At 43.4% G+C, this 27,899-nt stretch overlaps 2 protein-coding genes across 2 annotated transcripts in view; one reads left to right on the top strand and one right to left on the bottom strand.

Annotated features, from left to right (window-relative positions):
- Positions 1 to 2,825, bottom strand: part of si:dkey-88e18.2 (interleukin-12 subunit beta) — a 28,459-nt gene extending 25,634 nt beyond the window's left edge. Inside the window, exon 1 of the mRNA XM_034169585.1 lies at positions 2,699 to 2,825. Within this exon, the coding sequence (XP_034025476.1) occupies positions 2,699 to 2,825 (127 nt within the window). The remainder of the gene's footprint in view (positions 1 to 2,698) is intronic.
- A 12,818-nt stretch (positions 2,826 to 15,643) lies between these two features.
- On the top strand, positions 15,644 to 27,852 carry utp15 (UTP15 small subunit processome component). The gene is made up of 12 exons (XM_034170743.1): positions 15,644 to 15,828; positions 16,057 to 16,167; positions 16,272 to 16,364; positions 16,528 to 16,712; positions 17,815 to 17,993; positions 22,372 to 22,497; positions 22,934 to 23,069; positions 23,183 to 23,267; positions 24,856 to 25,011; positions 25,156 to 25,257; positions 26,927 to 27,060; positions 27,161 to 27,852. Exons 2-12 carry the CDS (start codon positions 16,078 to 16,080, stop codon positions 27,459 to 27,461), a joined length of 1,587 nt encoding a protein of 528 aa, XP_034026634.1. The 5' UTR covers positions 15,644 to 15,828; positions 16,057 to 16,077; the 3' UTR covers positions 27,462 to 27,852.
- Positions 27,853 to 27,899: the final 47 nt, after the last annotated feature.

The raw sequence follows: 27,899 nt of genomic DNA on the forward strand, positions 1-27,899 counted from the left end.
CTGGTTCTCTCCCTCAGCCCCAACCAGTCTCAGCAGAAGACTGCCCCTCCCTGAGCCTGGTTCTGCTGGAGGTTTCTTCCTGTTAAAGGGGAGTTTTTCCTTCCCACTGTAGCCAAGTGCTTGCTCACAGGGGGTCGTTTTGACCGTTGGGGTTTTTCATAATTGTTGTATGGCCTTGCCTTGCAGTGTGGAGCGCCTTGGGGCAACTGTCTGTTGTGATCTGGCGCTATATAAAGAGAAAGTTGATTGATTGATTGATTGGGCAGGCTCGAGGATAGAAGACGTCTGTCCTGAGATGAACCGGAACCACACGATTTCCTCCGCCACCGAACCCAGAGAATACTGGAGCCGCCAAGTCCCGAATTCCCAGGTGATCACCGTCCCCGACTGTCGGATCTGGTACTGCTGGCGAGAACAAAGACAGTCAAGTATGGGTGTGTGTACACCCAGTAACAATAACGGTGGGAATGCCACCTCCACCTCACACTCAATATGCTGATGTGTTTGCAGTGATCCCTCAGAGAAAAAGAGTGCCGTCCTGCACTCACTCAGCTTCCACAAAACAAGGAACCGGTACGCCTGCAAACACTCACAATGTACAGATTACAGATAAACACAAAAAGGCTGAGGATATTACCTACAATGAAGTACGATATCTCGGCAACGAGGTGGAGATGACGTCTGGTCTTTATGGAGTGTGATGATGAAGAATGTGTGACAGCTGTCAGGAATTAATGAGTGACAGCTGTCACTCCCGGCTGTGTCCGTGGCAGCAGCGCCCTCTCGTGCCTGAAGCCCGCACTTCAGGCAGGGCGCCCTTTGGTGGTGGGCCAGCAGTACCTCTTCTGGCGGCCCACACAACATAGGTGACCATAACCATAACTTTACAACTACTTTGTCTCACACAGTGTAATCATGTGTTAGTTACTACTGCCAACAGATGGTTTGTCGTCATTAAAAGGAGCTCTATAGCTGCTGGGATAGGCTCCAGCCCCACTGCAACCCTTAATTGGACTAAGCGGTAGAAGATGAATGAATGAATGAATAAAGCTAAAGGGCTAGCAGCTATCATGATGCCTACTGCAGGGAATCAGTGCGAAAAGAAAACTATGAGAATGAAGAAATGCTAATACAATTCAGAAAGACCCACTGTTTCCTTGAAATATGTAAACACATGCACCTCAAGTCAGCACAAAATCAGAAAGATTCCAAAATTGATGTAAACAACCATCCTCAATGAACCCAATACTGCCACAGCACTCCTCACAGTCAAATGTCTTTTCCATGTCCATGACAAACATGTAGACTGGTTGGGTATACTCCCAAGCCCCCTCCAATATCCATACAAGGATAAAGAACTGGTCCACCATTCCATGACCAGGACAGAACCTGCATTGAATACGAGGTTCAACTATCACTCTAAGCCTCATCTCTAGTACCCTGGCCTAGGCTTGCCCAAACAGGCTGAGACATGTGGCTCCTCTATAATTGGAACAAGAAAGATGGGGACCACCATCCCAGTTTGCCAATGCAGAGGTACTGTCCCAGACTTCCATCCAACGTTGTATAGGTGTGTCAGCCATGACAGGCCAATTGTTATGTGTTGACGCGGGTTGAGGAGCGGACCTGCGTCAGACGGAACCCAGCGCTAAAAATAACCAGAAAGCGGTTCCAATAACAAAAACAATTTATTTATTTCACCCGCTGGTGCATAATAAAGTGTAAAAACTGAAATAGCGTCCTTCTGGTGGAGTGAAGGCTGGCACGCTCTCCAGCGCCCAAAAGGATCAAAGCCCGGCGCTCCTGGACCCACTATTACCGCCAACCACCCCCCAGGTGGACACGACAAACCGATTCTCTGCGAAGGATAGAAGAGGTGAGGTAAGTCAGCAGTTACAACTAATATCCTTCAAAAGACATACACTATCAGCAACACATTCAGGTCTGTATTTTGAGCTTTATGCAAATGAGCAGCTTCTCACAACAGGTGGAGGATTACTTGTCCGCACGTCACAGCCGTGAGAAGCAAGCTGCACCATTCTCATCACAATTCAAATATACTGCGTAACAAAATAGCAAGTTACTATCAACAATTAGTCAAACACTTAATCACCTCTGATGTGTGCTGACAGCATGTGTCCCTCACCCTTCCTCCTTCACAGGCTCGATGTGTCAAACCCAGGCGCGGTCCTCAGCGTCTCACAAACGAACATCACAAGGTCGAGTTCCCAGCAGTTCTGCTTGAATCACACATGACTTAAATGCAGAACGCCATCCAATTATCTGCTTCAGCTGAAAGTCTTTAAGGCTGCACGTGAGCACCATTCACAGGTGCTGCACATGATGTTGATGAGGGTGAAGGACTCTTCAGCCAGCACCTTCTCCACAGACAAATCAGTTTTCATGACACCTGGAGAGCAAAGAAAAGAACACCAAAATGTCCAGCCACACCCCCCAACACACAACACCAATAACATTCAAAAACCTTAGCATCTCAGTGGAACTCTCATCCACTCCCACCAATTTGTCACTGAGAGTTTTTGACTATCTCAGTCAGCTAGTGGATTGGTATCAGATCTGTCTCAATCTTCCATCTCTGACTCCTCTAAGGAGGGCATGTCAGCAGGGTTGAGAAGATCCTCAAATTGTTCTTTCCACCACCTAACAATATCCCCAGTCCAGATTAACAGGTCTCCACCTTTGCTGAACACAGCTTGGGCTAAGAACTGCCTCCTTTTCCTGGCCTGCCTGACGGTTTGCCAGAACCGCTTTGAGGCTGACCGAAAGTCATTCTCCATGATCTCTCCAAACTTCTCCACAACCATGTTTTTTGCCTCAGCAATCACTTGAGACTGCAGTCCTTGGCCTGCCAGTATCTGCTCACTAATTCTGGAGATGTGTGTGCCAACCTCACACAAAAGGCCTCTTTCTTCAACCTGACAGCTTCTCTAACCTCAGGTATCCACCCAGTGCTTGTTGTATATTGCCACCACAACAAGCACTGACAACCATCTGTAATTTTACCTGTGCATTTGTAATTGTAACTTTTGCTGCCTCTTGGCCAAGACTCCCTTGAAAAAGAGGTTTTTCAAGATGGTGACTTAGCGCTGTGGCTCCGACACCGTGTTCTTGTTTTTATGAACAAAACCCTTATTAACTGCCAACTTTCACTTTACACGCTGCGTGGGGGTCATGTCAAAGACAACGTCCATGAAACAGTGCGATCTTTTCACCCGCGGACGCAAAACGAGTACCAGAACAACCCCGACAAATCTCCAGGATAGCACGGATGCTAATGCTACTACTAACACGGAGTGTGCTAATATGGCTAGCATCGAAGATGTACTGTCAGAACTAAAGTCAATGCGCTCAGACTTTGGAGAAAGACTCGGTGGTATTGATCAAAAATTGAGCAATATGTCATCCGCCCTCACAACATTAGAGAGTAACCTAACACAGACAATACAAGACGTCTCTGCAAACACGACTCGCATTGAACAGGCCGAAGCCCGCATAGCCACATCCGAAACTAAACAGGAGGAAGCCGACACAACTCTACAAACTGCTCTTAAGCGCATTGCTTCCCTGGAGGCTAAATTGGAGGACGTGGAAAATCGTGGAAGACGTAAAAATCTCTGTGTGTTTGGAATACGTGAAGGAGTCGAGGGGAATAGTAGACTTATTGACTATATTACTGAGATGCTACCGAAATGGCTGGGCCTGACGCACCGTTCATTTACATTGGAACGAGCCCACCGCACACCAGCAACAGCCAGACCAGGCCAGAACAGAGCCGTTCTGATCCGGTTTCTAAACTTACAAGAGAGAGAGTTTGTTTACCGAGAAGCAAGAAAACAACAAATCTTGCACGATGGCCAGAGGATCACGTTTGCACAAGACTTCTCGGCCGAAACAGCCCGGACAAGAAAGAACTTTCAACCCATCATCAAGAACTTCATCGACATTAACGCTTTCCGTGGGTTTCAATACAATCCATGCAGGATTAGAATTCTCCATGACAGTAAGATCCACCTTTTTTCCACACCTAAGGAAGCAGAGGAATTCTACAGGCGACTTCAAGGTTCCACGGAGAACACCGGTGGCGTTTGAACTGAAACGTGGTAATATGTGGATCAAGAATTTCCTGATATAAAACAAACATTTCTAAGCAGGTGATACCTGATAAATACAGGGTGTGTTTTTGTTTTGTTTTGTTTTTCTTATGTCTATATTTTCATTTAAAATATTTTTTGTTTATTTACTAAGCTAAGCTTCAGTAACTCAAGGTTATAGTTGGCAGTTATAATTTGGATAGCAATAGCAATATATACAGTATACTGTTATTTTTACATCTTCCATTGTTATACTTATTTCAAGGGGGTTAAGAGACATTAGAACTAACATGGTGTTGGGGTGTCGATGTTGGAACAAGGGAGAAAGGTCATGTTGGTTAGCTTCTCCCCAGTATTGTGGATCGGCATCCTGGGGAACTTCAGTGTTCAAAGGGGTGGGGTTCTCATTCCACTGGATGGAATACCAGGGGTGGGTAAGGGGAAGTTTAAAATATGTTCTGGGTTCAATGTGTGTGTATATATGTGCATGAATGAGTATGACTGTGTAAATGTGCACTTTATCAAGGAAAGAGGTATGGTGATTTTTGGTCCTAATCTTGTTTATCATAAATCACTAAATGGAAAGTAAAAAAGAATATATTGATGCTCTTATTACAAGCTGGAATGTCAGAGGAATGAGAAAATTAATTAAAGTGAAAAAAATATTGAATAGAATAAAGTTGTTAAAATCTAAAATTATTGTTGTGAAAGTGTAGGTACACGGACCCACAACAGGGGGCGCAATGAACGGACAATGGAAAAAGGTAAGAACAAGTTTTACTGTTGTGAAATTAGCACAACTGATACAATAATTCACAATTTGGAGGTGTAAGCCGAAATCTGCTGGTGTCTTGTGGGCAGGCCCGAAGGTAGGAGACGTCCGTCCTAGTCGAACCGGAACCACCCAGATTTCCTCTGCCACCGAAACCCAGAAGTACTGGAACCGCCAAGTCCCGAATTCCCAGGTGGCCACTGCCTTCGCTCGTCGGATCCGGTACTGCTGGCGGGAAAGAACACAAACACACAGGTTGGGATGCGACCGCACCCAGTAGATGAGAGGGGCAAGCCGCCTCCACCTCTTGTCACAATAAGCAGGAAGGTGAGTACTTATCCGATCACTCGGCTTTCGGTAGTCAGCTGTCCTGAAAGGTTTAACAAGTATTATAGGATTATACTTAAAGAAGCTGCAGAGAAGATTACCTTAGGCTCAAGGCGATATCTCGGCACTGAGGTGGAGACGCTGTCCTGCTGATATACCTCCGTCCTGAGTGCAGTCAGCTGTGTCCAGTAATGGGTGACAGCTGTCACCCTGGCAGCCTTCGTCGGCGGCAGCGCCCTCTGGTGCCTGGAGCCCGCACTCCAGGCAGGGCGCCCTCTGGTGGTGGTGGGCCAGCAGTACCTCCTCTTCAGCGGCCCACACAACAGGACCCCCCCCTCAACGGGCGCCTCCTGGCGCACGACCGGGCTTGTCCGGATGGCGTCGGTAGAAGTCGGCCAGGAGGGCCGGGTCCAGGATGAAGCCCTTCTTCACCCAGGAGCGCTCCTCGGGGCCGTACCCCTCCCAGTCCACCAGGTACTGAAAACCCCGGCCCATTCGACGGACATCGAGGAGCCGGCGCACGGTCCAAGCCGGTTCCCCGTCGATGATCCGGGCAGGAGGTGGTGCCGGACCCGGGGTGCAGAGGGGTGAGGTGTGATGGGGTTTTATCCGGGAGACGTGAAACACTGGGTGAATCCGCAGTGAGGCCGGAAGCTGAAGCCTCACTGCGGCGGGATTGATGACTTTGAGGACCTTGAAGGGACCGATGTATCGTTCTTGGAGCTTGGGGGAGTCCACTTGAAGGGGAATGTCCTTGGTGGACAACCACACTTCCTGCCCAGGACGATACGTGGGAGCCGGGGCCCGTCGCCGGTCTGCATGTTTCTTCGCCCTCGTCCGGGCCTTCAACAAAGCAGAGCGGGCAGCACGCCACACCCGACGGCACTTCCGTAGGTGGGCCTGGACCGAGGGCACACCGACCTCTCCCTCGACCACCGGAAACAAGGGGGGCTGATACCCCAAGCACACCTCAAACGGGGAGAGGCCGGTGGCTGATGACACTTGGCTGTTGTGGGCGTACTCGATCCAGGCCAGGTGGGTACTCCAGGCCGTCGGGTGCGCGGCTGTCACACAGCGTAGTGTCTGCTCCAATTCTTGGTTGGCCCGCTCTGCTTGCCCGTTGGTCTGGGGGTGGTACCCGGACGAAAGGCTGACCGAGGCCCCCAGTTCCCGGCAGAAGCTCCTCCAGACATGTGAGGTGAACTGGGGACCGCGATCGGAGACGATGTCTGATGGTATGCCATGCAGACGGACGACGTGGTGGACCAGGAGGTCCGCTGTCTCCTGGGCCGTAGGGAGCTTCGGGAGGGCCACGAAGTGGGCCGCCTTGGAGAAACGGTCCACTATCGTGAAGACGACGGTGTTTCCCTGGGACGGCGGGAGACCCGTGACGAAGTCCAGGCCGATGTGGGACCAGGGGCGATGAGGCACGGGCAGTGGCTGTAGCTGCCCTGAGGTCTTCTGGTGATTGGCCTTGCCCCTGGCGCAGGTGGTACAAGCCTGGACGTAGTCCCGGACGTCGGTCTCCAGGGATGCCCACCAGAAGCGTTGCCGGACGACTGCCACGGTCCTTCGCACCCCTGGGTGACAGGAGAGCTTAGAACCGTGACAGAAGTCTAGGACTGCGGCCCTGGCCTCTGGTGGGACGTATAGTTTGTTCTTTGGTCCGTTTCCGGGGTCCGGGACACGGGTCAGGGCCTCCCGGACGGTCTTCTCCACGTCCCAGGTGAGGGCGGCCACGATAGCGGACTCCGGGATGATGGGATCCGGGGGATCCGACGGTTCCGTTCTGACCTCCTCTTCGTGCACCCGGGACAATGCATCCGATCGCTGGTTCTTGGTCCCGGGGCGGTAGGTAATCCGGAAGTCAAAACGGCCAAAGAACAATGACCAGCGGGCTTGCCTGGGGTTCAGACGCTTAGCGGTCCTGATGTACTCCAGGTTCCGATGGTCAGTGAAAACCGTGAATGGCACGGCTGTTCCCTCCAACAGATGTCTCCACTCTTCGAGGGCCTCTTTCACAGCAAGGAGTTCCCGATTGCCGACGTCATAATTCCGTTCAGCGGGGGTCAACCTGCGAGAAAAATAGGCACACGGGTGAAGGACCTTATCGGTCTTCCCGCTCTGGGAGAGCACCGCTCCTATCCCTGAGTCCGAGGCATCCACTTCAACCACTAACTGGCGGCTAGGATCGGGCTGCACCAGAACTGGTGCAGACGAGAAGCGCCGTTTCAACTCCTTGAACGCGGCCTCGCACCGGTCCGACCAGGTGAAGGGAACTTTTGGAGAGGTCAGGGCTGTCAGGGGGCTAACTACCTGACTGTAGCCCTTAATGAACCTCCTGTAGAAATTAGCGAAGCCGAGGAACTGTTGCAGCTTCCTACGGCTAGTGGGTTGGGGCCAATCTCTCACCGCCGCAACCTTGGCCGGATCCGGGGCGACGGAGTTAGAGGAGATGATAAACCCCAGGAAGGACAAAGAAGTGCGGTGGAACTCACACTTCTCGCCCTTCACAAACAGACGGTTCTCCAACAACCGCTGCAGGACCTGACGGACATGCCGGACATGAGTCTCAGGATCCGGGGAAAAGATGAGTATATCGTCTAGATATACGAAGACGAACCGGTGCAGGAAGTCCCGCAAGACATCGTTTACCAACGCTTGGAAGGTCGCGGGAGCATTAGTGAGACCGAACGGCATGACCAGGTACTCAAAATGACCTAAGGGGGTGTTAAATGCCGTCTTCCATTCGTCTCCCTTCCGAATCCGAACCAAATGATACGCATTCCTAAGATCCAGCTTGGTGAAAATCTTGGCTCCATGCAAGGGGGTGAACACTGAATCCAACAAGGGCAACGGGTATCGGTTGCGAACCGTGATCTCGTTCAACCCCCTGTAATCAATGCATGGACGAAGTCCGCCATCTTTTTTACCCACAAAAAAGAAACCTGCGCCCATCGGTGAGGTGGAATTCCGGATCAACCCGGCGGCTAATGAGTCCCGGATGTAGGTCTCCATTGATTCGCGTTCCGGCCGTGAGAGGTTGTACAGCCTACTGGACGGGAACTCACTGCCTGGAACCAAATCAATGGCACAATCGTACGGGCGGTGGGGAGGAAGCGTGAGAGCCAGATCCTTGCTGAACACGTCAGCGAGGTCATGGTACTCCGCTGGCACCGCCGTCAGATTGGGCGGGACTCGGACCTCCTCCTTAGCGTGGGAGCCGGGAGGAACCGAGGAACCGAGACACTCCCGATGGCAGGTTTCGCTCCACTGCACCACTACCCCGGACGGCCAATCAATCCGGGGATTGTGCTTAAGCATCCATGGAAACCCTAAAACCACACGGGAGGTGGCCTGAGTCACGAAGAACTCGATCACCTCCCGGTGGTTACCTGACACCACCAGGGTTACTGGAGGTGTCTTGTGTGTGATTGGTGGGAGTAGGGAGCCATCTAGTGCTCGAACCTGCACAGGCGAGGTAAGAGCCACCAGAGGGAGCCCTATCTCCCTGGCCCATCTGCTGTCAAGCAGATTCCCCTCAGAGCCCGTGTCCACCAGTGCTGGGGCCTTCAGGGTTGAATCCTCATACAGGATTGTGACTGGGAGTCGTGTAGCAATGTGGGTGTGTCCCACGTGAATGTTTTGGCCCACCCCTGGCCCAGTCTCTAAGGGCGGGCGTTTGGCGTTTGACCGCTCGGGGCAGTCTCTCACATGGTGCTCTATTGAACCACAAACAAGACACGCTCCGTGGGTCCATCTCCTCTGTGCATCTGGTGCCCTAAATGTTGCCCTACTCGTGTCCCTAGCTTCGTCAGTAGGGGGAGCTGTGACCCCACGGAGCGCAGGAACAGAGGAGCGTGGGGAGGGCGGAGCTCGATCGGACCCGGAAGGGAGAGGGACGACGCGTGCCTGGCCACGCCCTTCGCCTCGTTCCCGGCGGCGTTCTTCTAACCGGTTGTCGAGTCGTATGACTAGATCAATGAGCCCATCCAAATCCCGTGGTTCGTCCTTAGCTACCAGGTGTTCTTTTAGGACCAGAGACAGTCCGTTTACAAAGGCAGCGCGGAGGGCAGTGCTATTCCAGCCGGATCTCGCTGCCGCGATGCGGAAGGCGACTGCATAGGCAGCTGCGCTCCGACGCCCCTGTCGTATGGACAGTAGTGCGGTTGAAGCGGACTCTCCTCTGTTGGGATGATCGAATACCGTTCTGAGCTCCCGTACAAACCCATCGTATGTATGAAGGAGCCGTGAGCTCTGCTCCCAGAGCGCTGTAGCCCAAGCGCGTGCCTCCCCGCGAAGCAGATTTATCACATAAGCTACTTTGCTAGCATCAGTCGCGTACATTACGGGACGCTGTGCGAAGACGAGCGAACACTGCATCAGAAAATCCGCGCACGTCTCCACACAGCCTCCGTACGGTTCTGGAGGGCTTATGTATGCTTCTGGGGACGGAGGGAGGGACCGTTGAACGACCAGTGGAACGTTACTTTCACGCGCAGGGTCCTCGGGAGGGAGAGCCGCAGCGGCGCCCGAAGGGCGTGCCTCCACTTGTGCGGCGAGAGCCTCCACCCTGCGGTTTAGGAGAACGTGTTGCTCGGTCATTAAATCGATCCGAGAGGTGAAAGCGGTGAGGATCCGCTGCAACTCACCGATTACCCCTCCCGAGGCCTCCACCGCGCCTTGGTCTTCCATTGGCCGTTCAACAGCCAGTTGACGCCCCTCGGGATCCATGACGCTGGCCGAGATATCCTGTTGTGAAAGTGTAGGTACACGGACCCACAACAGGGGGCGCAATGAACGGACAATGGAAAAAGGTAAGAACAAGTTTTACTGTTGTGAAATTAGCACAACTGATACAATAATTCACAATTTGGAGGTGTAAGCCGAAATCTGCTGGTGTCTTGTGGGCAGGCCCGAAGGTAGGAGACGTCCGTCCTAGTCGAACCGGAACCACCCAGATTTCCTCTGCCACCGAAACCCAGAAGTACTGGAACCGCCAAGTCCCGAATTCCCAGGTGGCCACTGCCTTCGCTCGTCGGATCCGGTACTGCTGGCGGGAAAGAACACAAACACACAGGTTGGGATGCGACCGCACCCAGTAGATGAGAGGGGCAAGCCGCCTCCACCTCTTGTCACAATAAGCAGGAAGGTGAGTACTTATCCGATCACTCGGCTTTCGGTAGTCAGCTGTCCTGAAAGGTTTAACAAGTATTATAGGATTATACTTAAAGAAGCTGCAGAGAAGATTACCTTAGGCTCAAGGCGATATCTCGGCACTGAGGTGGAGACGCTGTCCTGCTGATATACCTCCGTCCTGAGTGCAGTCAGCTGTGTCCAGTAATGGGTGACAGCTGTCACCCTGGCAGCCTTCGTCGGCGGCAGCGCCCTCTGGTGCCTGGAGCCCGCACTCCAGGCAGGGCGCCCTCTGGTGGTGGTGGGCCAGCAGTACCTCCTCTTCAGCGGCCCACACAACAATTATTTACCTACAAGAATCACACCTGACTATGCAAGATATCAAAATACTAACCAAAAGATGGCCTGGCCAAGTGTTTCATGCGTGCTTCACTAGTCATGCCAGATGGGTTTTAATTTTGATCCATAAATCAATACCATTTCAGAAATCCAAGGTCATTATCGATCCAGGAGGAAGATATATTATATTACAAGGTACTATATTCTCTCAAAAGATGAATCTTATAAATATTTATGGCCCCAACTATGATTCCCCATCCTTTTTTGAAAATCTTTTTCTTAATATTTCCACTTCAGATGGAATGTGTATTATGGGGGGAGACTTTAATTGCACTCTCAACCCAGTCTTAGACCGTTCATCCCAAAGTGATAGCACACATATGAAAACCAGGAAGATATTTCATAACTATATGAAAGATCTAAAACTACATGATATATGGAGGATTAGAAATCCAAATAGTATTCAATATTCCTGTTTTTCAGGCAGCTGTAAAAGCCACTCGCGCATTGATTATTTTTTAACATCCGTAGATTTGGAGCCACAAGTGAAAGAGTGTTGGCATAATAGCATTGTACTGAGTGATCACGCGCCGGTTTCTGTTAAGATACAATTGGGTAAAATAGTGTATAGTCCAAAAAGATGGAGATTGCAGACCTTCTTGTTACAAGATGAAGTATTCGTAAAATTTGTAGAAAAATGTATAGATAATTATTTTGACTGTAATAAAGAAGAAACATCCGCTAGTATTAGATGGGAAGCTTTTAAAGCCTATATACGAGGTGAAATAATAAGTTTCATAGGGACTAGAAATAAAAAATATAACATGGAGATTAAATTAATGGAACAACAAATTAAAACTTTAGAAAATTAATTTTATAACACTAATGACCTAGACAAACTGCAAAATTTAAGAATTATGAGAACTAAATACGATAAACTAACAACTGAAAAAGTAGCAAAAAGTTTAATGTGGACGAAGCAAGCATATTACGACCAGGGAGAAAAAGCAAGTAAACTGTTAGCCTGGAGGATAAAAAAAATGCAATCAGACAGAGCAATTCTTAGTATAAAAACAAACTTGGATGATCTAACTTATGACCCTCTAGAAATAAACGATAGCTTTAGGACATTTTATGAACATTTGTATAAATCAGAATGTAACGTGAACAAAGAAATCCAAAACAACTTCCTGGATAAATTACAATTTCCAAAACTGTCAGAGGAAGATAATGAAATATTGGACAGGACATTGACAATTACTGATATAAAAGAAGCAATAGGAAGTTTGAACAGCGGCAGAGCACCGGGGCCAGATGGACTACCGGTAGAATTCTATAAGATGTTCAAAGATAAAGTAGCCCAGCCACTCTTAGACATGTTTAAAGAATCATACAAAATTGGGACCCTCCCAGACACCCTAAGATTAGCAACTATCATCCTCATTTTAAAACCTAACAAACCATAAACAGATTGTGCATCATATAGGGGAATAAGACTCATGGGATGCGATTTGAAAATATTGTGCAAAGTGCTCTCCAAAAGACTAGAAAGGTGTGTACCCAAATTGATATTGGATGATCAACAAGGATTCGTTCAACAGAGACAAGGCTATCATAATATCAGACGTGTGTTAAATGTATTATATGAGAAACGTAATGCTTGTGATACAGCAATATTGTCAGTAGATGCACGTCAAGCGTTTGATAGGATAGAATGGCACTATCTGTTGAAACTACTCCCAAGATATGGAATGGGGGAAAACTTCATCAAATGGATTAAATTGTTATATACAAACCCCACTGCCCAAGTTTTAACTAACAATAACCTTTCCAGACCATTTCATTTACAACGTTCCACTAGACAAGGGTGCCCCCTGTCACCAATTCTTTTCATACTAGCTATGGAACCCCTGGCTATAGCGGTGAGAGCCCAGGTAGGACTCTCGGGAGTCAACATTGGTGGTAGAAATCATTTGATATCCTTATTTGCGGATGACATAATATTCTTTTTAACAGACTTAAAGAACACTATTCCTAACCTGATGAACCTGCTTGAGAAATTTGGCGAATTTTCCGGATATAAAATCAATAATAGTAAATCAGTACTACTGTTTCTTAATGATGAGGACAGGAAATCCCCTCCAATAAAAACCAAATTCACTATCACTACAGATGGGTTCAAGTATCTGGGAGTCCAAATCACCCCAGATATAGATAAAATTGTCACTATAAATTACGATCCCTTGGTAGATGAGGTCACAGAAACACTTGGTCGCTGGTCAAGTTTACCTATTTCTATGATAGGACGCATTAATATAATAAAGATGTCAATTTTACCAAAATTTTTATATTATTTTCAAACACTTTCTTTGCCACTACCTCGATCATTTTTTGATAAATTGAACAAAATATTCAGTGAATTCATATGGAACAAGAGGAAAGCAAGACTTCGGTTCAAGCTACTTTATTTATCTTATGAAAGAGGGGGCCTTCAATTTCCAAACCTTCAGTGGTATTATATGGCAGCACAATTAACATCAGCATTGCACTATTTCAGTACAGGCACTCCTCCAGCTTGGGTATCCATCGAGCAACAATCAATCCCAAATTTACCAATAAACAACTATCTATATTCATCTGATATAAAACTACTTAAAAAACAAACAAAAAATCCATTTCTAAAAAACACAATAACTGTATGGTACAATGCCCATAAACTTGTCAAAAACCCTATAACAATATCTCGTTTCTCACCTATATGGAACAATAACCAGTTCATACCAGGTAGGATGGATGGAGGATTCAAATTATGGAAAGACAAAGGCATTCAGACAATCAAGGACCTATATGTAGATGGAAAACTGCTTACATTCAATGAATTGTGTGAAAAATTTCAAATCCCCAAAAAGCACTTTTTTAAATATTTACAAATAAGAAATTTTATATCATCAAAATATAGAGAAAGTACGAATATCCCCTGTCTATCAACAATTGAAGAAATTGCTATAAAACACCAGAAAGGGAAAGGTCTATTATCAAAATTTTACAACCTGCTCATGGTCCATTCTAAAGATTCAACACTAGATAAATTGAATGCTTGGAGGAATGACTTGCATGAAGATATAAGTGAAACTGAATGGAACGAAGCATGTTTAAGAGCACAGAAACAAACAATAAATACAAGACTTAAACTACTTCAATACAAATGGCTAACAAGGACATATATAACTCCTGAAATACTTCACCATATCTCTAATAATATTCCCGACACTTGTAATAAATGTGGTAACTTTAAAGGAACTCTTGTACACTGTCTTTGGGAATGCGCGACAATTCAACTTTTTTGGAAAAATGTAATTCAATGCTTAATGGAAATATTTAATATAAACATTCTACTTTGTGCAAAATTATGTATATTGGGAATATATCCTGATGGCCTATTGAAAAAAAAACAAGTGAAACTATTGGATTTTGGACTTTTACAAGCTAGAAGAGTTATTGCTCTGAATTGGAAGAATATTGAAGCCCCTTCCCCTAGACAGTGGATTAAGGAACTTTCAGAATGTATAGGTCTTGAAAGACTGACATATATAGTCAAGGGTAAACGAAAAGATTTTGTTAAATTGTGGGAACCATATTTGAATATTATATCTATGAAATAGGAAATACAGAAGTCATCTCTACATTATTATTATTATTATGCATTTTCCTTTTTGTTACTGCTGAATAGTGATATTTGAGTGGATTGTGATAAATTGCGCAATGTAAGGTTTATATGTGCACAAGTATGGATGTGTATGTGTGTGTGTGAAATGTATTGTTCTTCTTGTATATTGACATGTTCATATTGTCAATTATTCATATTGTTATATCTTTGCAAGAAAATTTAATAAAAATACTGGAAAAAAAGAAGAGGTTTTTAATCTCAATGGGACTTTCCTGGTTAAATAAAGGTTAAATGAAAATAAAAAAATAAAAAAAATCTGGCCACCACTCAAAGCAGCTGCCTCAACATTGGAGGCCTTGAACATGGATCACTCCCATTCCATGTCCCCAGACTCCCTTGGGATGTAGGTGAAGTTATTCCACCAAACATTCCCAGAAAACCCTCACACTAGTGGTGGGCGGTTCGATCCAAATATCAATAATATCAATACCAAGGTAACATTGGTATTGACAGTGTAATGAGATCGATACTTTAGTTTCCGTTTCTTTATGCACTGCTGCATTCAGAAAAGAAGTGCAGTGATGGGGAGAAATTTTATTATATTTTTGTATTATATTTTCTGAACACACATTCTGCTTGAAATTTCACTTGTTATATAACATTTGTCGTGGCATGATCATTTTGTACACTTTCCAGAAAATAAGTGCAATAAATGGAGAAATTGTATAAAATTTTTGTGTTGTAGTTTCTGAACAGTCTACCTGAAAAAAATTGTTTTATTTTTTCTCATGTGACAATTTTGTGCTCTTTGTTTATTTAAGAAAAAAAAAAATCTACATGTGACAATGTATGGAGAAAAATATTTTTTGTTATTACTCTGTTGTTTCTCAAGAAAAACATTTATTAAGATAATGAAGTATTTTCTATTTATCTGTAAACTTTGCACAAATTCTGTCCTGAGTTTTTAACTAATTAATAATCTGAAGGGAAAAAAATCACAAAAAACACTTAAATGTCATGAAAATTCATTCAGTTTTCAGATTTAGCAATTTGATGATGCATCCACCGTAATTATGAAAAGGAGCAGGATCGGTATCAGCGATACTGGTTCTGTATTTATGTGGTATCAGATCGATATCAAATCTTGCAGTATCACGCACCACTACCTCACAACACATTTAGGTCGTACTGGTTACCCCACCATCTGATCCTACTCATCACCAGGTATGTGTGTTTCCCTGCTAAATTACTCCTGTACGCATGGTGGCGGTAATGGACTAACGTGCTGGATTACGGAGCGCCCATTGCGAAAAAAAGAAGACAATTAATCATGGTGCCCTCCTGTGTGCTGAGAGGCAACGTGATACTTCGTTAAAGTGTTAAACTTTCCGTTTTCTGGAATAACGAAAATTACTGTCGAATAATTATCACGTAATGTAAAACTGCCGTCACAGTGGGGACCATTTCATTCAAAGGTGAGTCTGACTGGAGGAGAAGCTACTTAAAAGTGCTTTGCTAACTCCTACAGTCAACATGCTTGCTGATGAACTCGTCATGTTTTGTTTTCAGAATTAATTTTCTTCATTAAAAAAAGTCTGCTACATGTATGTGTTTGTGTCATGTTTTTACGTAGAACGAGCTAATGTGAAATATTTTTACCGCGTAGTTCACATCTCCTTTATTTCATGTTTTGCTTGAATAAGAGGCAGCATCAGCATAGAGAAATGGCCACATTTAAACCTACCACTATCCAAGTCTATCCTAAACTGGGAGAAAAAGTCACACAAGATATGCTTTACTGGAAAAACTACAAGGTGGGTTTGATTTTTGGCTGTAATTGTTGCTGTCGGCATTAAATGTCACATACTTTCCTCCATGTGAAGGCACTCATCTTAATGATTCTCTGATGTTCCAACAGCCACCGGTCCAGAGGAAAGAATTTGGAGCAGTAACAAACATAGATTTCTCCCCTGTGGCTCCATATAACTATGCTGTGACAGCATTTACAAGAGTATGTTGGTTTTTATTTAACTCATCTTTGCCATGCAAGATTCTTCATTTAAAACTGGATATGTTTGTTCTGTCTTACCTCTACAGTGTATAGGATCAAAAGAATGTGTTTTATACTGACAACAGGATGTCTTCTTTTCACACATTGCTGTTTTTTTCTACAGATCCACATTTATGGGACCTTCTCTCAAGAGCCAGTGAAGGCATTTACCCGGTTTAAGGATACGGCGTACTGCGGACGGTTCCGTGCAGATGGCCAGCTGCTTGTGGCAGGATGTCAGGACTCTGTTGTACGGCTGTTTGATGTCAGTGGGAGAGTGGCACTCAGAATATTCAAAGGACACACAAAGTAGGTTTTCAACATCACCTCAAATCAATAGCTGAACGGTTTAAATTGGGCCATAATTTGGTATTCCAACAGGACACTGATCCCAAACGCACATCAAAATTGGTTGTGGGTTGGATAAAGCAGGCTAACATAAAGCTTCTGGAATGACCTTCCCAAAGCCCAATCTCAACCCTACTGAGAATTTGTGGACTAAGCTTAAAAGCTGGATCTGTGCCAGGAAGCTGACCATTTTAAACAAACTTAACCATGCCATGTTGAGTGGTCAGATATCCAGCTAGAATTATGCCAGAAGCTTTTTGATGGCTTACAAAAGTGTCTGGTTAAAGTGCAGCTTGCCTTGTGTGGATTTGTGAACATCCAAAATAACTTCAAACTTGTGCACCCAATTCTTGTTTTTTAAAGTCATTAATGATGTACAGTGCACCCAGAAAGTATTCGCAGTGCTTCAGTTTTTACATTTTATGTTACAGCCTTATTCCAAAATGGAGTAAATTAATTTTTTTTTCTCTCAAAATTCTATTCACAGCACCCCATAACAAAAACATGAAAAGTTTTGGTGTTTCATTTTTGAAGATTTTTTTTTTTTTTTTTTAAAGAAATCACATGTACATAGATATTCGCAGCCTTTGCTCATTACTTTGTTGATGCACCTTTAGCAGCAATTACAGCCTCAAGTCTTCTTGAATATGATGCCACAAGCTTGGTGCACATATCTTTGGGCAGTTTTGCCCATTCCTCTTTGCAGCATCTCTCAAGCTCCATCGGGTTAGATGGGGAGCATTGGTGCACAGCCATTTTCAGATCTCTGCAGAGATGTTCAGTTGATCACCTCCCTGAGTGAGGCCCTTCACTCCCGATTGTTCACTTTAGGTGGGTGATCAGCTCTAGGAAGAGTCCTGATGGATCTAAACTTTTTCCCTGTATGGATGATGGAGGCCACTCATTGGGACCTTCAACGCAGCAGAAATGTTTCTGTACCCTTCCTCAGATTTTTGCCTCAAGACAAACCCTCTCGGAATCATCATTGGAAAAATGTGGACACACTGGCAATTGTAAGTTGCAGTCGTGATTGATAATGATATTACTGTTCTTTTCTTTTTAGAGCTGTGCATGTAACAGACTTTGCATCAGACCGTTACCAGATTATGACAGGGTCAGATGACTACACCTGTCGACTTTGGGACATTCCAAATGCCACTGAACTGACCTCCTACCAAGAACACACGGATTACGTACGCTGTGGTGTCACAAGCAAACTCAACAGGGATCTTTTCATTACTGGTGAGATGAAAGTTGCATTGTTTGAAACAGCAGTATCACAAATTTCTTGGTAAATTCTGACTTTTACTAGTGAATTAATTCTTTGATCTATTGTAGTGGATAAAAAAATACTTAAGAGGCATAGATAAAATTGACGAACGTTTGAAAATCATCAAATCTTGTGTAATAACCTTATTTTGTTATTCAGGGCTTTGTTAATGGGGCTAGAAGAGCACATTAGATGGCATACCATACCGAGATCCCCATAGTGTTTAAACATTCAGAGATATGTGGAACTTCACCTTTATCCACTGTTGCTGTAATATTTTTATCAAGTTATTTTTTTTTAATGATTAAAAAAAATCCTCTTCGTTTTTGAGTAATCCTTCTTATACGTTAACTATGCTTTCACGATAGCTATTTTTGTTAGGCGATTATATTGTCCCAGAAATAAATTCAATAAATGATGCTCTCATCATTTTAGACCATTTTATGCAACTTATAATGCAAGTATACCCTTTCCAAAAATCATGTACTTTTTAATTGTTTGGAATATTCAGATATAGGAACGTTATAATTTTTTTTTTTTTCTTTTAGTATGCCAGTAAAATGCACCAAATGCAAAAATTCTAAATGTTAATTTAAAATCATAACAGATAATTTGGGGAGTTTTAATAAAGAAAGAAACCGATATTTCAGATTGAGAAAGTAACTACTTTATACAGTGCATCTGGAAGTATTCATAGCACCTCACTTTTTAAAACATTTTATGTTAAAGCCTTATTCCAAAATGGATGAAATTTATTCCCTCCTCATAATTCTACACACAATATCCCATAATGACAATGTGAAAAAAAAAATTTCCCAGATTTTTGCTAATTTCTTAAAACTATAAGAAATAACATGAACATAAGTATTCACAACCTTTGCGATGAAGCTCAAAATTGAGCTTAGGGGCGTCCTGTTTCCACTGATCATCCTTGAGATGTTTCTGCTGTTTAACTGGAGTCTACCTGGGATAAATTTAGTTGATTGAACATGATTTGGAAAGGCACAGACCTGTCTACATATAAGGCCCCACAGCTGACAGAGCCCAGACCTGAATCCAGTTGAACATCTCTGGAGAAATCTGAAAATGGCAGTGCACCAATCCAGTCCAATTCAGTTTATAGAGCACATTTAAAAACAACAAGGTTGACCAAAGTGCTGTACAAAGACATAAATAAATAATCACGTGGTAAATAACAATGGCAACAATATAAGTTTTTAAAACAGTAAAATCATCAACCCTCTAGTCAAAAGCCAAAGAAAACAAATAAGTTTTAAGGCAAGATTTAAAGACTAGAGGTGAATCCGCCTGCCTAATACAGAGAGGCAAGTCATTCCACAATCTGGGACCAACAAAAGAAAAAGCACCGACATTCCCCATCCAATCTGATGGAGCTTGAGAGGTGCTACAAAGATGGGTCTGCCAAGCTTGTGGCAGTCAAGAAGACTTGCTGCCAAAGGTGCATCAACAAAGTATTGAGCAAAGGGTGTAAATACATATGTACATGTGATTTCTTCTTCTTTTTTCTTTTTTTTTAAATCTCAAAAATATCAAACACTTTTTGTGTTGTCATTATGGGGTATTATGCGTAGAATTTTGAAGGGAAAAAATTAATTTACTTCATTTTGGAGCATATGCGATTACTTTCCTAATGCACTTTAAAGCCTCTGTCCCACCGAATAATAATCCATGAATAATGAGCCACGCATTGGCGTGTCAGCGATTATTCATGTTCCTGGACAGTTGCCTCTGCGCTCCTTATTGCTGCCTTCATTTGCATCTGCAGCTTCGCTGACTTTATTTCTTCCGCAGCTTTAAACACAGTCATTTTAACACCATGATCCAACTTTTACCTTTGTGTTTGTCCATTATTGAATGTAAAATCTCTCTTTTGCGAGCTGGTATTCTGCCTAAATGCTTGTTTTGAGCGTGAGTCGTTGCGTCAGTGTGCACACACAGCGGAGCTCATCTGATCCATTATAACAAGATGTTAAATCTATCATCAACATACTTTTACAGCTGATTATATAGAAGGAATGAACATGCAACTGTTTTAACAAACTGTTATAATAAAAACATTACAAATAATTACCTTTTAAGCTGTTTCAAATATGTTCTCCACATCAGTGCGTGAGAGAGAGAGAAAAAAGCTCCAAATGTCCTCTGTGATTCCAGAAGTGATTAGAGGTGTTTTCAGCATCCAAGCTCTGACAGAAAATGATTAATCTACTAAAAAATAATTATTTTAGATACAGCATCCGACACACAAAGCAGGTGGGATTGTAGTGCGCAAGAGGGTGGAGCCAAAATAGGCTGTCCTGTCCTCGTAGCTGCCAGCTGCTCGGATAATGGACTTTTAACAGCCTTGTCCTCACCACAAACATGCCTCTAAAATCCTTGTTTGTCCTCATAGTACCTTGTACACAAACTGCCCCATGCTGTTGTTGCTAAATTTTGAACTTCTTAAAATTAGTGCCACGCTCAGAGATGAGCTTCATTCACCAAATATTATGCCTCTCAGAGCCACTCTCCTCCCACAATTCTTGAATACCTTCTCTCGTACCAAAAAAATCATGCTGCGTGGCTCATTATTCACTGTTCATTATTTGGTGGGACCAGGGCTTAAGTTTATAGTCCAGTGCGTGATTACACAGAGAACTGTTCATAATAAATTAATTTCTTGCAATCAACACCTATTTCATTTATTGTGGGATCTTTTAAGAATAGTCAGACATTGGAATTGTAATGTGGAAAAATGTGAAAATACTCTAAAGAAAGAAAAAAAATTGCACAAGGGTTATAGTGCGCACTTCTCTTTTATCTTAAATCCATAATGTTCCCAGAGCGGCCGAGCCTTTGAAAGTTAGCTTTGAAACAACGATAATTTGAAGTTAATCTTACAGATGTTCTGTCTACTATTCAGTCTGTTTTGGCGGGGGGTTACACCTTATTTGCATTTGAGTACTTCACCTGCCTCATTGTCGCTGTGTGGATGTGTGTGGCTCAGTGGGGAGGGAGGAGAGAGAGAGAGTCCCAGCACTGCAGTACTGATCGTGTTGTGCAAAGGAAAATAGCAGATGAAATAATGCCAAATGTCCATTAATTTTGACATTTATTTATTTATTTGTCCCAACATGCATTCTGTGTTATCACAGTGTTGACTCCATATCCTGACACATTGTCACACCTTTTATTACTGTGACAATAATGATCATCTGTCTATAAAGCAAGAAATATCTGTGTGTGGGTATGTGGCTCGCATCTCTCTCTGTCTGTTTGTCAGATTGACCTCAGCTTTCGGATATGGCTTGCGCATGGCAAAATGATGCGCATCCTTTATTATGAAAATTTTGGGGATTAATTGTCAAAACCTTTATTTTGACATTGTAACATTAGTACTTCCAAGATGGCACCCTCCGTGGCATCTCTGTCCTGCAAAACCTCTGTTTATTTATGGATTTCTGTCAAAATTTGTTTCCATGCTGCGTTTATTTCGTCATATAAAACCGCTAACTTTAAGAAAATGTGTGTGTGTGTGTGTGTGTATATATTATGGCTTTATTTGAGACGAAACATGCTCCTCTCAAATGTGACCCTGTGGAGAAAAACAAATTCCTCTTCCTCTTCTTCTTCGGTGGCGCTTAACAGCAGCCGGCAGCCTTATTGTTGAATTGCTGCCACCTGCTGCTTCAGTCCATTATAGCAGAATTAAATCCTCTTGATGAGTTCAGTGTCTTTCAAGTATTTAAAAAGCCAACACTCCCTCCCCCCATTTGACTTTATGGTTAAAATGCATCCGACAGAAACGTAAAAATGACTAGATATAGTTTGTAAAATAAAATATTTTGAAGGAAAATTAAAGCGCTGTGCTAAATATTGCACAGGTATATTCAATGATTATGATTTTTATTATTTATATTACAACTGGTGGCATTTGAAAGCACTGCATTCTGGTGATGACATTTCACAACACTTTATTTAGAATTCACTTGGTCTGCTGGTGGTATTTGGGATTATTATGTGGTATTGATCTGGTGATGGTCTTTTTTTAATGTAATTATTTAGCTCCCAATTTTCTGTACGAATATAAAATTCCTACGGGCACTGACTATGATCAAGACTACTGTTTTTCAAGTGGGAGCATATTTTTTAAAATGTGGGGAAAAAAACCTAGCAAAAGTAATAATCTAATTTTACAAGCGTTGAATAAAGTACAGAATCACTGGTAGTGTGTGTGTGTGTGTGTGCTGCTGTTTTTCAGATTTTGTGTAGAGTACTACTGTAGATGAAAGGATGAGATCAAGATGGCAGTGATTGCCTGTTGATGTTTGTTTCTTTCTTTCTTTCCAGGATCATATGACCACACATTTAAACTTTTTGATGCTAGAGTGGATAAGAGTGTGATGACCATGGACCACAGCCATCCAGTGGAAAGTCTGCTCCTCTATCCCTCAGAGGGACTCCTTGTTTCTGCGGGTAATCAGTCAGCACCTTTCTCTCCTTCATTACATTGATCTGCTAATAGACTGTTAGAACATGTACACAGTATTATCTTTTTCAAAATTCTATGCCAAGTGACTAGTCTGTGTAGGCTTACTCAACCTTTGCTTAGTTCAAAAAGGATTTTTGTGCAGAGAGTAAACTGGATTAGTATGTTATTCATGGGATTAACATGCTTAGTATATGATGTGTAGCTGATGGGTTTCATTACGTTGAATTTCTCCAATTGCAGTCACTGAAGAAACATCAAGCTTCACCTGTGAAACTGTGAAGTTTCTTTCTATTCTGTCAGCTTTCTTTTTCCCCTAATGATTTATTTATAGGTTGATTTTAAAAAAGGGGAAAATTCTCTCATTAAAAAAAGACCCTAAATACTTGTCATTATTAAATATCTTTTTTTTTTTTCTTGCAGGGGGACGCTATGTGAAAGTCTGGGATTTGCTGAAAGGAGGTCAACCACTTGTATCAATGAAGAACCATCATAAAACTGTGACCTGTTTGTGTCTCAGTAGCAATGGACAGAGGCTGCTGTCTGCTTCTTTAGACAGGTACCTGAACACAGGCTCTGGACATAAGAAAAGCTGCCATTTGTGTTGGGTGCATCCAGAAAGTAATTTTAAATTATTATGAACTTGTGTATCATTTTGTCTCCCTTTTACAGACACGTGAAGGTCTATAACACTACCAGCTATAAAGTGGTCCACAACTTTGACTATGCAGCCTCCATCCTTAGCCTGGCTTTAGCTGTAAGAAATCACTACAGTACTGTTGTTTTATTAGAATGTCATTGTTACATTTATTTAAACTATAGAGGTGCACTCATGGGCAGGGTGGTGGCTTAGTGGTTAGCGCTGTTGACTCACAGCAAGAAGGTCATGGGATCAGTTCCCACCTGGGGCCTTTCTGTGCAGAGTTTGCATGTTCTCCCTGTCTTTACGTGGGTTCCTTTGGGTGCTCCGGCTTCCTCCCACATCCAAAGACATGTAGGTTAGGTGAATTGGAAACTTTAAATTGTCCATAGGTGTGTGTGCGGGTGTGAATGTATTTGTCTATACGTGGCTCTGCAGCAGACTGGCGTCCTGTCCAGGGTGTACCCCGCCTCACGCGCTATGACTGCTGGGATAGGTTCCAGCCCCCCTGTGGCCCTAAATTGGTGTAAGCGGTTGGAGATGAGTCAGTGAGTCTGTGGTGTGTTCATATGTATGATGCATCCTCTACAAGTTAAACAGCATGTTTGTTTTACAGATTTTAATAATATCAAATTTGCCATGATTGTCTCTCTGCTGCTCCCGTTAGGAGTCACCACAACAAATCATTCTTCTCCAGATCACCCTTTCCCTTGCACCTTCTTCTGTCACGCCAACCACCTGCATGGCCTCCCTCACTACATCTATAAGCTCTTCTTTAACTTTTCCTTGTCTCCACAGCATCATTCTCCCAATTTACCCATCGCTTCTCTGCACATGCTTAAGCTATCTCATTCTCATCTCCCTGACATTGTCTGATCTCTGTTGTCTCTCTTGTTGATCCTTGTCACTCCCAAGGAAACTTGCATCAGCTTGAGCTTCACCGCCTGTCTTTTTTTTTTTTTGTCACTGTCTACAACGTATACAGCATAGCTGGATTTATCTCACTATTGTTTATAAACTTTCCCTTTCACTATTGGAGATACCTATCTGTCACAAATAATTCCCCTCCCACCACCTTCCAGTGTCTTTGAGGTTGCATCTCCTGCATAGTCTACCCATGGCTACCTTGTAACTCACCCTGTGCTGCTCTTAAAATAAGTATTCACCACAGCCATTTGTATCCTTTTGCAAAATGTACCACCAGCTAACCTTCTACATTTCTCTCCATGACAACATAGCAAAACATTACCACCTCATCTCCTCTGTTCCTTTCACCAACATGCCCATTGATGTCTGTTCCAGTCACGCCCCTTTTTTCCATTGTTACCCTCTCCTACACCTCATGTAACTCAATCCAGAAGTCTTCCTTTGCTCCATGCCTCACCACATTGGTGGGGCATATGCGCTGATGACATTCATCATTTCCCCTTCTAGATTCACACTTACCAATGTACGCTATAAAAACACTAGACAAGGTGAAGTCAATTAAAACAAGGTGAATATGAGCATATATCTGACAGCTGACATTTAGCAGACTGGAGCTGTGCAAAGGACTAGTTCCATCTGATTGTTGTATCCTTGTTTTAGTATCCTATAAAATGGCATTGCACATCTTAAAGTTGGCTATGTTAGGTCTGCTCAATGCAGTTGTGAATGATTTGTGGGTGCAAAGAAGTTATTAAAAGCTATTTATATATCTTTTCAGCCTGATGACGAATCCATCGTCGTTGGTATGACAAATGGTGTTCTGAGTGTTAAACACAGGAAAAGTGCTGAAGAGTCTAAGGAAATCACTGGCCAACAGAGGCGGCGGCCAGCATACCGTGTTTTTGTGAAGGGGAAGAACTATGTCCCAAAACAGGCAAGTCACCAATGCTCTACAATTCTAACGTGATAATGCCTGTTAGTTCATCATCTGCGTTGTTCCATGCAGATGAGACTGTTTGCTTTATGAATTTACACATTTCAGGGTTCTGTATGTTTATTTATGTTTTATTTCCCCCAGGATGATTATCTTGTCAGTAAACCAGTGAGACAACATTTGGCTAAATATGATAAGCAGCTCAAGAAATTTGAAGTGTCCAAGGCTTTGGATACAGCATTGGAGGTAAATGTTTTTATTTATTTTTAATTTTACATGCTCACCCACATACACACACACACACGCACATATATATGTGTGTGTGTGTGTGTGCGTGCAATGCATCCGGAAAGTAGTCACAGCCCTTCACTTTTTCCACATTTTGTTACGTTACAGCGTTATTCCAAAATGGAGTAAATTCATTTTTTCCCATAATGACCCCATAATGATGACATGAAAAAAGGTTTTTGTTTGTTTGTTTTTTGCACATTTGCTAAAAATAAAAAAACAAAGAACTCACATGTACATAAGTATTCACAGCCTTTGCTCAATACTTTGTTGATGTGCCTTTGACAGAAATTCTAGCCTCAACATTTGAAATGTCTGTGGCTGAAAAAGCGAACACCTTTGCTGAATCATGGTCTGGTATAAGTATATCTAGCTGAGTCACTTGTTGCTGAATAGAGGGTTCAGAAACGCCTTTCGGCAGGGATTTTTTTTTTTTTGGTACATGAAGCCCCCCCCCAAAAAAAAAAAAAAAAATTCCGGATCTACCCCTACTTACAATCCAGCTTCAGTGTGCAATGGTCTACACATAAATGTATGCTAGCCATCCCAGGGTGGTAGATGTAACCAGGTTGGGGTCACTGATGAATTACACAGAGGTCAAAATTTTAAAATGCTCTAATTGTATTCAAAAGTTATTTGTGTCACTATAATTATTCCAAAAAGGTATAATTTGGACTAAGATGACTGAATGTTACGGGGTAAAACCAGCACAAATGGTGACAAAGGTCAATTTAAGTTAATACAGCAGTCAAAAATTAAGTTTCTCCAATAAAAAAACATAATAAAAATGAATGGCTGAGTCAGTAGGGTTTTAAAAAGGAATCTTTTGCCCCGTGTGCCATGCTTAGTTACCACATTACGGGGTATACGTCATAGAATCCATTGGGTGTTGACCTTGTCTGACCTTTACCTTGGAGACGAGGGCAGCATGGTGGCTTAATGGTTAGCACTGTTGCCTCACAGCCAGAAGCTTATGGGGATGCTTCCCGTCTGTGGAGTTTGCCTGTTCTCCCTGTGTTTGTGTGGGTTCCCTCCGGGTGCTCTGGTGTCGCAGACCGAAAGGGCCACGCCTTAAAATTGGTCTGCCCTACCTCCATTGCGCCATTCTAAAGTCAGTTTTAAGCAGAAACGAGGCCGTTTTATGCAGAAATGAGGTGATACTTGGTGACGCTTTGAAATGACCAACGCGCAGGGAACGCATGATTGTTGTACGAAAGCTTCAGATATCTGTCACTGAGATAGATGATGACTGGAGTGCAGTTTGAAACAGAAACAAGGTGATAATCCATCAACCGCGGCTAATGACGCATGTGCAGTGAAGGTAGGGCGGACCGATTTTTAGGGGGGACCATTCGGTCTGCGACACTGGCTTCCTCCCACATCCAAAGACATTCAGGTTGAGTGAATTGGAAACTTTAAATTGACTGTATGTGTGCATGCAGGTATGAAGATTCTGTCTCTCACAGTTATAGTGTACCTATGATAAAAATTACAGACCTCTCCATTCTTTGTAGGTGGGAAAACCTGCAAAATCGACAGTGGATCAAATACTTATTTGTCTCACTGTACTCGAAAGAAATCTGATTTTACTTTTATGTTCAAGTAGATATTTATGTTTCATTTATAGGCATCAGGTAGATCGAGAAACCCGGGGATCGCAGTCGCTGTTATAAAGGAGCTGGATCGAAGAGGAACACTGAAAAATGCTCTTGCAGGAAGGGATGAAGAGGGCCTGGCCCTGTTACTCAACTTCCTGATAAGGTTCTTATTAAGTGACAACCCAACTAAATGTTAACACAGTGTTTTATAAAACTTATTGGATTATGGGAGCTTGCAACGAAGGTATGTTTTGTTTTCTCAGGAATTTGGTAGACCCCAGGTTTGCTCCTGTTCTTGTTGGCACAGCTGAGATGATCTTGGACATCTATCGGTCAGTCATCGGCCAGTCACCGGTCATAGACGGCCAGGTGTTGCGTCTGCAGGATCTGGTGGGGAGAGAGTTGGGGTACCAACAAAACCTCTTGGAGGTGTTGGGCATGCTGGACACAATGTTTGCCTTTTCCCTCCCTAAGAAGCCAGTGCCAAGTTCAGGCACTGGTGGACCTAATGGCCTGGCTCAGGGAGAACCAACTGCTTTAGTACCACAGCTTCAAGCCACCTGAGCCGTTTTCCAAAAACTGAGTTTCGTATAAAATCTTGAATGGAAATCAGATCAGTGAAGAATATAACATGAAACTTAACCTGATGTGGTCATCTCCATGGTCTTTAACCCAAAATAAATATTTTTGTAAAACATTTATGAAACAAACTTATTTCAGTATGATGTTTTATCTACATGTGACTGAAGATACAACAAAGTGTTTATAGACAAGAACCTTTGAGTGTGTACATGCGGCAATGCATTGTTCTTGTTTGTAATCATGTTCTGTAAATCTGATTGACTTCTATCAATACCTTCTTAGCTTCAATGATATTTACATTGTTAAATGCTTATTTTGTAAATGTAATAAATCTGACAAGCAGGCTGTCACCCTGCTGAGTGTGTGAGTGTGATGATGGCGTTTAGATTTATTTGGAACATCATTAATTAATGCAATTTT

Source organism: Thalassophryne amazonica, chromosome 5 (assembly GCF_902500255.1).
Source record: "Thalassophryne amazonica chromosome 5, fThaAma1.1, whole genome shotgun sequence".
Lineage (NCBI taxonomy): Eukaryota > Metazoa > Chordata > Actinopteri > Batrachoidiformes > Batrachoididae > Thalassophryne > Thalassophryne amazonica.

Bases quoted from the DNA above. Each gene is read 5' to 3' on its own strand.
- utp15 (XM_034170743.1), top strand. From the start codon at position 16,078: ATGGCCACATTTAAACCTACCACTATCCAAGTCTATCCTAAACTGGGA. The intron at 16,168-16,271 runs GTGGGTTTGATT...ATGTTCCAACAG, and splicing joins TTTACTGGAAAAACTACAAG to CCACCGGTCCAGAGGAAAGA. The intron at 25,258-26,926 runs GTAAATGTTTTT...TTTCATTTATAG, and splicing joins CTTTGGATACAGCATTGGAG to GCATCAGGTAGATCGAGAAA.